Below are 12084 nucleotides of genomic sequence, written 5' to 3' on the forward strand. Positions count from 1 at the left end.
TGCTACTCGGGAGGCTGAGGCAGGAAAATGACTTGAATCCAGGAGGCGGAGGTTGCAGTGAGCCGAGATTGCACCACTGCATTTCAGCCTGGGAGACAGAGTGAGACTCCATCTCAAAAAATAAAAAGAAGAAATTCCCAGGGGTAGTCTTGGTTTATTTTTGTTATTACTAACATTTGTATAGTATTTTACTATGGATAAAAGCCTTAGGTGGTCATTAGACTTTGGTAACTAGTTAGACCCTGATAACTCATTGTATTTTTCAGTTGAGTCAGTTGGCATTATGTTCCTTAAGGTATTACCTTCCTGTTGCTCACTCCAAAGTTACCTGCTTTATTAGCTACCACTATTATTGTACACTTACACTCACCTTCCCGTATTTTAACCCCATTTAAGCTTAGTGTTTCCCCACCTGCAAGAGCTTTGGGTCATTTGCTGATCTGGAGGTTTCAGTGTATTCTTGCATACTTCCTCTACCAGATCCTTCCTCTCAGTGTTGAAATAAAAGCCTAGCACTCATCTTGGAAAACCCTGTTGTTTCCATTTTTACTTCCAGGGAGGTACCCATCTCTTCCCATCCTTTCCTTAAATATGAAGCAACACTACTTCCAAGTCCTATGGAAACTTAATTTTAATAGCCTTATTTTTATTATTTAAAAAATTTAAACAAAGTGATTGCCTTTGTTGCAGATTATGTGGAGAACCACCCTTTTTGGCAAGCTCAGAAGAGAAGCTTTTTGAGTTAATAAGAAAAGGAGAACTACATTTTGAAAATCCAGTCTGGAATTCCATAAGTGACTGTGGTAAGTATAGATGCATTATTATTTACTAAAGCTAATATAAGTAACATAAGAAAGTTGGCCAATGGTTAAAATGTTTTAAATCTCTGTTTAGTCATTAAATTTACTTGTGGAAATGAACACTATTTGCTTGTGGAAATAGCGTATCTTCACTGTGATTGTTCATCATCAAAACTTTCAAAAACGGAAAATACATTGTAAAAGTTAAAGAGGAAATTTGCTGATCATCTAGCTAATGTTTACTATAGACCATTAAACTAGGTAATCCAGGCAATAAAACTTCACTTTAGGCTTTAAACTATATTTATTAGGCATTTATACTGATGATTTTTATTGTATACTTGGCATCTTTCTTTCCTGTTATACTGACCTAATCCTAAAAAATTGTAAAATGTATGCTACTAATTGTAGTTAAAATAAATAAGATTTTTCAGGATTTTTTTCTTATTTTTAGCTAAAAGTGTTTTGAAACAACTTATGAAAGTAGATCCTGCTCACAGAATCACAGCTAAGGAACTACTAGATAACCAGTGGTTAACAGTAAGTTACAATATTACTTTTTTCTTTCTGACATGCTACCATTACTCATTTCTTTTTATTTTGTCTTGGAGTTTTCTGTATAGTCTTAAAACAGTCAATTAGTTTGATTTTCTGTCAAATTAAAAAAACATTGAGTCTTGACAAACTTCTGAAAATGGACATTTTCAAACTGTTAGAACTGTTGTCACAGTTGTTTATATATATTTGTAGAGGTTTAAATGATCTTTGTTCAGTGTCATGAAAGTATCATGTCCAATAGAACAGAGCTGAAAAATGTCCAATATTATAGCTGTGGAAAATTGAAACAATCTGTATAGTTCAGTGATGTAAAACACTGGAACCGCTCACCTCTCTTTCAACTCTTGGGGTGTAGAAAATCTTTGGGGACTCAGAAAAGCCATGATCTCCAAACAGCGGCAGTCTCCTGGTTTGGAATTTTATTTATTTACATATTGTTTTCTGCCATTGGACTAATGCTTCAAGCACAGACCTTGTGTCTTACTGATCTTCGTATCCCTGCACCCGAACATTACCTGGTCACAGCAGGAACTTTGGAAAAGGCTACTGCTTATCCCTCAATATTTATTCCTCTCCTTCTATAATAAGGATTCTGACTTTTAGTTGGAAACATCGCTGTCCAGTTAGAAGGCTCTTCCCCAGTGTTCTTTGCTAGTTATGGTGATGGTCAGTGAGATGCAAGTCGAAGTGGGTGCAATTTCTGGGAAGTGTCCTTAGATGGAGCTGATATGGCATTTCTTATGTCCTTCCTCTTTCCTGGTAGACGCAGATGTGAGTTTGAGTAGCCATATTAGATTATAAAGTGAAATCTGGAAATGGCAGAGCAACAAGATGCAAGGAACCATAATGGTAGCTCACAGAGCTGCCATGTCAATCCTTCACTGCCTACCTCCAGAATTTTTTATATGAACTGGAAACAGACTTCTGTCAGCTTTAATATATAGTGTGCAGCTGGACCTAATTTCAATTAATACAATACTCAAACAATTGCTGAATGATTCAGTAAGTGGATAGGTCTTTAGGTATCTCAGAAATTTTTCTGAGAACTGAGATTAGAAATTATTAGAGATACATGGGAATATTACTAGAGAGTATTCATCTATTAAAAATTATAGATCTATTATTTGCTAGATACTGTGTTAGGTATTGGGGATACATGATATAATTACATTTAAAATGTAAATTAGCATATGATAATATTCTTTTTTTTTTGAGACGGAGTCTCGCTCTGTCGCCAAGCTGGAGTGCAGTGGTACAATCTCGGCTCACTGCAACTTCTGCCTCCTGGGTTCAAGCGATTCTCCTGCCTCAGCCTCCTGAGTAGCTAGGACTAAAGGCATGCACCACCACGCCCAGCAAATTTTTGTATTTTTAGTAGACACAGCTGATAATATTCTTAAAAGATCACTATGACTATTGGGGTTGGGGGGAGTGGCTTGGAAATAGGGAATTAGATAGATGTTGAAGTAGTACTGTTGAGAGATAATAGTGACTTGGATAGGATGGTAGCAATAGAGATGAAGAGAAAAACATGAGATATATTTTAGAAGTATAATTGATAGGATTTGATGATGGATTAGATGAAGAATGAGGATAAGAGAGGAAATAAGGATGACATCTAGATTTTATTCTAACAACTGGTTGGATGTTGGTGCCCTTTACTGAGATATGGAAGACTGTAGGAGAAATAGATTTATTTCTGGGATACGGATGGTGAATCAAGGGTTCTATATTAGATAGGATCAGTTTGCAATGCTTATGTGGCATCCAAGTGGCGATATCAAACAGATAATTGAATATATGAGTTTGAAACTGGAAAGATTTAAGATGAAGATATAAATTTGAGAATCATGAGTATACAAACACCACATAAAGCCACTGGGCTGAAGAGATAAATAAGGAAGGAAATACAGATAGCGAGAAGAGGCCCCAGCAACATGTCTTTAGGCACTAAAACATTAAGAACCTCAGATAAATTTAGATACATAAATATATAGTGATATCACTCTCCTTTTAAATTATCTAATTTTCCTTTGGCAATTTCTAATCATTTCTTTGAATAACATTTTTTTTTCTTTAAGGGCTAAAAATAGTCTTCACCCAAGAATGAATTATATTTGCCCTCTTCCATGAATGTGTTGCTCTCTCAAAGGATTCTGTGCAATAATTATTTCTGGCCTAAAGTAATTGTGCAAATGAGTTAGCAGCTAGATCACTGCAGAACTATATTGAGTAGGTTTGTAGTACAGCAAAATAAACTGTAAAACAGATGGTGTGCCTTAGAAATTTCTCTCTTTTCAGCATCACACAACGTTCGGGTTGGGCCATTTAATTATTTGTTTTCTAATTAGCACAACTTTATTTCTGGCTTTGGTCATTTTTCTAGTAGTCTCCATTTTTGAGCCTCTGTAACATTTGTCTCTATGAAGTCTTTGCCAAATGGATAGAGAAGTGACAGATATTGTGTACTATATCGGATTGTCCTAAGGAATTCAGTGGATGAAATTTAGAATACTGGCATTTTACAAACTTCTGAAAGGCAAAACTCTTCTTAAGCACTTGAAGTCTTACTTTTTGTGATTCATATCCCCTGTTTGAAGTAGTCTAAAGAAAATATGTAGTTCTCTCAGCGCCCTGCTGCTTTATAACCAGAGCTTACCTTTTGTAATACCTAACACATAGTAACATTTTTCTATAAAAAGTTTCTATGGTTTAGCCTACGTACTGTGCGTTTTGAAAAGTGGTAAATATCTGAAAAGTATTCTAAGAAAAATAACTATTTCTCTTGTACATTTAAGAGAATGGAATTTCAAATAAACACATAAATATTGTCATCCTGATTTTAAAAGTCAGAGGTTAGATGTAAGGAAAAATACCCAATAAATGACTTTCTTGCAAAGGAAGAGTTGACTCTAATGGCTGGGAGTATGCCGGTTGTTTTCTTTCATTCATTTCTTCCTTGTTTCCTTTTACTGTCAACTGTGGTTCAGGAGTTAATTGCTTCTTATTAGGTAATTGCCTTGGTATTCCTTCAAGTCTGCTAGTGACAAATAACACCAAGAATTTACGTTTTTTAACAAGTTTCTCAGGTATTTCTTCTGCCCACTTATGTTTAAAAGTCACTGCTATAAATTAAGGAAGTCAGTTTTTCTTTTATTTCTTGCCATAATGTAGTTTGAGCTTTAATGGTATTCAAACATTAATTCCTTCAACACATTGTGTGCATGCACGTGTGCCCCTACCAGGTACTAGTGCTAGGTATAAAATATAGTTAAAGCCACATAAGACATGGTCTCTGACATAAGGAACTTACAATTTAGTAAGGAAAACAACCTATGTATAAGATTCAATGCAAGGAAGAAAATGATAAATGACTTAAGAAATTACAAAATGACCAGAGGTATGGAGGCAAGCAAGTATGAAGTCAGAAAGTTTAATTTGACTGGCAGATAAGAAGCTTGAAGGAAAGAAGTGAGAAATGAGACCAGAAAAGGAAAGAAAATTGTGAGACTAAGAAAAAAAAGAAAATTATGAGTGGACTTGAACCAGGGTTATAATTTTAACTTCATTCCATAGGTAGTAAAGAACAGTTGTATGCTCTTAAAGAAATTATTAATATTGTTAAAGTGCATCAGTCTTGCCAGATGGCTTATTTTAAATAGGACATCAATCACTCAAATGTCTATACTGATTGTTACAAATATCATTTTATTTAATCCATCAGGTATTAGAGGGGTACAAAGATGAATAAAACAGTTCCTCTCCTTCAGTAATTAATTTACCACAAGTAAGTCTGTTCTTTGCTTTATAGTCACAACCTTGCAAAAGCACTTTGTAATCAAGGTGTAGGGACTAATTTCAGAACAGTCTTTCCTAATGTATGAACAGGGTCTTTGTTCATTGATTTATGTATTGTTATTTGGGTTTTGATCATTGGCTTTTGACCTTTAGCTTTAACATATATACTCTATATAAGAGGATGGAAATTTTCTGTTACCTAACTGTTGGCTGTTATTTTTTCCTTCTGTATATTTTCATCCTAAATATGTTAACTCTTACCTTTATTTTACTATATGTAGTTATTCATACATTCTGAATTATCTTATGTATATCAATATATTTTTGAGTCTCTAATGAAGCTTTCTATAAAAATTATGTTAAGGAGGCTGGGTGCGGTGGGTCACGCTTGTAATCCCAGCACTTTGGGAGGCCGAGGCAGGCGGATCACAAGGTCAGGAGTTTGCGATCAGCTTGGCCAATATGGTGAAACCCCATGTCTACTAAAAATACAAAAATTAGCCACGCGTGGTGGCGGGTGCTGGTAGTCCCAGCTACTTGGGAGGCTGAGGCAGAAGAATTGCTTGAACCCAGGAGGTGGAGGTTGCAGTGAGCCAAGATCGTGCCACTGCACTCCAGCCTGGGCAACAGAGCAAGACTCCATCTAAAAAAAAAAAAAAAATTATGTTAAGGAAAAGCTCATGAGCCAGGACACTTGGGGATTTACTCAGTATTCAATTATTGGTATATACTCAATAATTCAACAAATATTTATTGGATAACTACTATGTGCTTTGGAGGACACAAGGATCAGTCTGGCATGGTCCCTGCCCACAGGTTGCCCACAGCCTAGTATAGGGTTTAAAACAAAAACACGGGCAGAGAATGATAGATCAACAAGGATGTAAATGTACTACAACAACTACTTGAAGTACTAAACATGGAAAGGAACAACCGGTACCAGCCACTGCAAAATCATGCCAAATTGTAAAGACCATCGAGGCTAGGAAGAAACTGCATCAACTAACGAGCAAAATAAATAGCTAACATCATAATGACAGGATCAAATTCACACATAACAATATTAACTTTAAATGTAAATGGACTAAATGCTCCAATTAAAAGACACAGACTGGCAAATTGGATAAAGAGTCAAGACCCATCAGTGTGCTGTATTCAGGAAACCCATCTCACGTGCCAAGACACACATAGGCTCAAAATGAAGGGAGGGAGGAAGATCTACCAAGCAAATGGAAAACAAAAAAAGGCAGGGGTTGCAATCCTAGTCTCTGATAAAACAGATTTTAAACCAACAAAGATCAAAAGAGACAAAGAAGGCCATTACATAATGGTAAAGGGATCAATTCAACAAGAAGAGCTAACTATCCTAAATATATATGCACCCAATACAGGAGCACCCAGATTCATAAAGCAAGTCCTGAGTGACCTACAAAGAGACTTAGACTCCCATACAATAATAATGGGAGACTTTAACACCCCACTGTCAACATTAGACAGATCCATGAGACAGAAAGTTAACAAGGATACCCAGGAATTGAACTCAGCTCTGCACCAAGCGGACCTAATAGACATCTACAGAACTCTCCACCCCAAATCAACAGAATACACATTTTTTTCAGCACCACACCACACCTATTCCAAAATTGATCACATGGTTGGAAGTAAAGCTCTCCTCAGCAAATGTAAAAGAACAGAAATGATAACAAACTGTCTCTCAGACCACAGAGCAATCAAACTAGAACTCAGGATTAAGAAACTCACTCAAAACCGTTCAACTACATGGAAACTGAACAACCTGCTCCTGAAATACTACTGGGTACATAACGAAATGAAGGCAGAAATAAAGATGTTCTTTGAAACCAATGAGAACAAAGACACAACATACCAGAATCTCTGGGACACATTCAAAGCAGTGTGTAGAGGGAAATTTATAGCACTAAATGCCCACAAGAGAAAGCAGGAAAGATCCAAAATTGACACCCTAACATCACAATTAAAAGAACTAGAAAAGCAAAAGCAAACACATTCAAAAGCTAGCAGAAGGCAAGAAATAACGAAAATTAGAGCAGAACTGAAGGAAATAGAGACACAAAAAACCCTTCAAAAAATTAATCCAGGAGCTGGTTTTTTGAAAGGATCAACAAAATTGATAGACTGCTAGTAAGATTGATAAAGAAGACAAGAGAGAAGAATCAAATAGACACAATAAAAAATGATAAAGGGGATATCACCACCGATCCCACAGAAATACAAACTACCATCAGAGAATACTACAGACACCTCTACGCAAATAAACTAGAAAATCTAGAAGAAATGGATAAATTCCTCGACACATACACCCTCCCAAGACTAAACCAGGAAGAAGTTGAATCTCTGAATAGACCAATAACAGCTCTGAAATTGTGGCAATAATCAATAGCTTACCAACCAAAAAGAGTCCAGGACCAGATGGATTCACAGCCGAATTCTACCAGAGGTACAAGGAGAAACTGGTACCATTCCTTCTGAAACTATTCCAATGAATAGAAAAAGAGGGAATCCTCCCTAACTCATTTTATGAAGCCAGCATCATCCTGATACCAAAGTCGGGCAGAGACACAACCAAAAAAGAGAATTTTAGACCAATATCCTTGATGAACATTGATGCAAAAATCCTCAATAACATACTGGCAAACCGAATCCAGCAGCACATCAAAAAGCTTATCCACCATGATCAAGTGGGCTTCATCCCTGGGATGCAAGGCTGGTTTAATATACGCAAATCAATAAATGTAATCCAGCATATAAACAGAACCAAAGACTAAAACCACATGATTATCTCAATAGATGTGGAAAAGGCCTTTGACAAAATTCAACAACCCTTCATGCTAAAAACTCTCAATAAATTAGGTATTGATGAGATGTATCTCAAAATAATAAGAGCTATCTATGACAAACCCACAGCCAATATCATACTGAATGGGCAAAAGCTGGAAGCATTCCCTTTGAAAACTGGCACAAGACAGGGATGCCCTCTCTCACCACTCCTATTCAACATAGTGTTGGAAGTTCTGGCCAGGGCAATCAGGCAGGAGAAGGAAAGAAAGGGTATTCGATTAGGAAAAGAGGAAGTCAAATTGTCCCTGTTTGCAGATGACATGATTGTATATCTAGAAAACCCCATCATCTCAGCCCAAAATCTCCTTAAGCTGATAAGCAACTTCAGCAAAGTCTCAGGATACAAAATCAATGTACAAAAATCACAAGCATTCTTATACACCAATAACGGACAAACAGAGAGCCAAATCATGAGTGAGTTCCCATTCACAATTGCTTCAAAGAGAATAAAATACCTAGGAATCCAACTTACAACGGACGTGAAGGACCTCTTCAAGGAGAACTACATACCACTGTTCAATGAAATAAAAGAGGATACAAAGAAATGGAAGAGCATTCCATGCTCATGGGTAGGAAGAATCAATATTGTGAAAATGGCCATACTACCCAAGGTAATTTATAGATTCAATGCCATCCCCATCAAGCTACCAATGACTTTCTCACAGAATTGGAAAAAACTACTTTAAAGTTCATATGGAACCAAAAAAGAGCCCGCATCGCCAAGTCAATCCTAAGCCAAAAGAACAAAGCTGGAGGCATCACGCTACTTGACTTCAAACTCTACTACAAGGCTACAGTAACCAAAACAGCATGGTACTGGTACCAAAACAGAGATATAAATCAATGGAACAGAACAGAGCCCTCAGAAATAACGCCGCATATCTACAACTATCTGATCTTTGACAAACCTGAGAAAAACAAGCAATGGGGAAAGGATTCCCTATTTAATAAATGGTGCTGGAAAAACTGGCTAGCCACATGTAGAAAGCTGAAACTGGATCCCTTCCTTATACCTTATACAAAAATTAATTCAAGATGGATTAAAGACTTAAATGTTAGACCTAAAACCATAAAAACCCTAGAAGAAAACCTAGGCATTACCATTCAGGACATAGGCATGGGCAAGGACTTCATGTCTAAAACACCAAAAGCAATGGCAACAAAAGCCAAAATTGACAAATGGGATCTAATTAAACTAAAGAGCTTCTGCATGGCAAAAAAAACTACCATCAGAGTGAATAGGCAACCTACAAAATGGGAGAAAATTTTCGCAACCTACTCATCTGACAAAGGGCTAATATCCAGAATCTACAATGAACTCCAACAAATTTACAGGAAAAAAACAAACAACCCCATCAAAAAGTGAGCGGAGGACATGAACAGACACTTCTCAAAAGAAGACATTTATGCAGCCAAAAGACACATGAAAAAATGCTCATCATCACTGGCCATCAGAGAAATGCAAATCAAAACCACAATGAGATACCATCTCACACCACTTAGAATGGCGATCATTAGAAAGTCAGGAAACAACAGGTGCTGGAGAGGATGTGGAGAAATAGGAACACTTTTACACTGTTGGTGGGACTGTAAACTAGTTCAACCATTGTGGAAGTCAGTGTGGCGATTCCTCAGGGATCTAGAACTAGAAATACCATTTGACCCAGCCATCCCATTACTGGGTATATACCCAAAGGACTATAAATCATGCTGCTATAAAGACACATGCACACGTATGTTTATTGCGGCACTATTCACAATAGCAAAGACTTGGAACCAACCCAAATGTCCATCAATGATAGACTGGATTAAGAAAATGTGGCACATATACCCCATGGAATACTATGCAGCCATAAAAAATGATGAGTTCATGTCCTTTTTAGGGACACGGATGAAATTGGAAATCATTCTCAGCAAACTATCGCAAGGACAAAAAACCAAATGCCGCATGTTCTCACTCATAGGTGGGAATTGAACAATGAGAACACATGGACACAGGAAGGGGAACATCACACTCTGGGGACTGTTGTGGGGTGGGGGGAGGGGAGAGGAATAGCGTTAGGAGATATACCTAATGCTAAATGACGAGTTAATGGGTGCTGCACACCAGCATGGCACATGTATACATATGTAACTAACCTGTACATTGTGCACATGTACCCTAAAACTTAAAGTATAATAATAATAAAAAATAAATAAATAAATAAATAAACTTCCAAGAAGGGAGCTGTTATTCTTTTAAGCAAGCTTGTCCAACCCACAGCCCAGCACAAACTCGTAAACTTTCTTAAAACTTTATGAGATTTATTATTATTATTTTTCTTTTTTTTGCTCTTCAGCTGTCGTTAGTGTTAGTGTATTTTATGTGTGGCCTACAACAATTCTTCTTCCAGTGTGGCCCAGGGAAGCCAAAAGATTGGACACCGCTCTGCTTCAGGAGATTATAAAAATTACTTAAGGGTGGAGGTAATATGTGATCTGGCTTTTAAAAAAGTGGGTAAAAATAGAAATTCATGTAGGAGTCAGGGTAAGGAAGGTAAGAGAATTCTAGATAGAAATAACTTTTCAAAGGCATAAAGATAGAAAAAATATGAAGTATATTCAGAGAATAATTTGTAGTTCCTTTTTTTTCTATAACCACAGAAGGCATGTAGGAGAGTAGTGGGAAATTAGGTTGAAAAGGAAGGTTAGAGCTATTTTGCTCTAGACCCTAAGAGTTTACATTTGATTCATTTGGCAATGACTTACTACTGAAAGGCACTCAAGTGCCATGATTGCTGCTGTGCTTGTGTGAGTTTTTCTCTTTTGTCCCTCTCACCCTTGGAGCGTTATGTGAGTGGACTTGGATCAGGTCTGTGGGCTAGAGATAGTGACTAGATTCTGAGGGAAGAACTCGAATTGGAGTATCTTGCCTGAGATAGTCTGAATCTCAGATAGTTGAATCTAGGAAGAGCCCTAGGAATGAATTGGAGTTGAAGGTCTTGAGGGCGCCCATATACACAGGTGGTGGCTAAAGGGTGGAGGCAGGTTCTTAACGAGGAGGTGAACCAAGAGTCAGGAGTTAAATAGAAACAAGATGAGTATTGGAACAGGTTGGGAACAAGTAGCCAAGTGTTTGAGACTCTATCAGTTAGTGGGTTGGTGGATGCATTGTTTGCCAGGACAGACAGAACTTCAGTAAGAATTATCTGGCAACAGTGTGTGATATGGTTGTCATGGTGGCAAGCAGAAACCAGAGAACTGAAGTAGGACTGGGATAAGATAATGAAGACTGGAACTAGGGCAGTGAGTGGGAACAGACAAGAGAGGAGAAAGAAGACCTGAGAAAGAAAACATAATTTTGTAACTAAGTAGAAGTGTTAGGTAAGAGAGTAAGAGCAATCAAAACTGCTTCTTAGGTGACTAGAAAAATGGTATGAGACAAAATTAAAGTGTAGAAGTGCTGGTTTTGTAGATTGGAACAAGAATGAAGTGTTTTTGGAACAATCTGTTCAAACTTTTATGCTTGAATTATAACAAAAAAGGATTTTGAAAAATGACGAGTCTTCTCAGATATTTTTAGGTTGAACTTTAAAAATTTTCACCATAAATGTAATTAATTGCAAGGGATATAATTTCTCATATAAACATTTGTAATTAAAAATAAAGCTAATATCAGTTTTTTACCCATATGGGACATCCATCTCATTCATTTTTAGATATTTATGAACAAGTTCTTCTTTGACAGAAACTAGGTTATTCATTCTTCTCTTTGAATTTGTGTTTCTATTTTTCTATTCTACTTCTTCCACAGAATTTTATCCTAATGTAATAATATTTTTGCTTGAATGGATTTTATCAATCACCTATAATTTGTCTCATTTTACAAAAAAAGTTCAAATTTATATTTAAATTTTTTTTATTTCCTGGGACTCTAAGGCTCTATAATTTCTAAAAATTATTTAAGAATGACTTTTCATTATGATTATTATCAGTAGTATATAATTGATCAAGAGAACATGATTATAATTTTTTAGAATTACTAAACAAAACAATATTATATTGGAAATGC

The 12084-nt window shown here is 36.5% G+C and overlaps 1 protein-coding gene across 21 annotated transcripts in view; it reads left to right on the forward strand.

Annotated features, from left to right (window-relative positions):
• Window positions 1–12084, forward strand: part of STK33 (serine/threonine kinase 33) — a 225311-nt gene that overhangs the window by 150006 nt on the left and 63221 nt on the right. For all 21 annotated transcript variants that reach the window (XM_054438441.2, XM_054438449.1, XM_063671961.1 and 18 more), the window contains 2 exons: window positions 691–803; window positions 1255–1340. In XM_054438441.2, the coding sequence (XP_054294416.1) occupies window positions 691–803; window positions 1255–1340 (199 nt within the window). The remainder of the gene's footprint in view (window positions 1–690; window positions 804–1254; window positions 1341–12084) is intronic.

This window comes from Pongo pygmaeus, chromosome 9 (assembly GCF_028885625.2).
Source record: "Pongo pygmaeus isolate AG05252 chromosome 9, NHGRI_mPonPyg2-v2.0_pri, whole genome shotgun sequence".
In the NCBI taxonomy this organism is placed as follows: domain Eukaryota; kingdom Metazoa; phylum Chordata; class Mammalia; order Primates; family Hominidae; genus Pongo; species Pongo pygmaeus.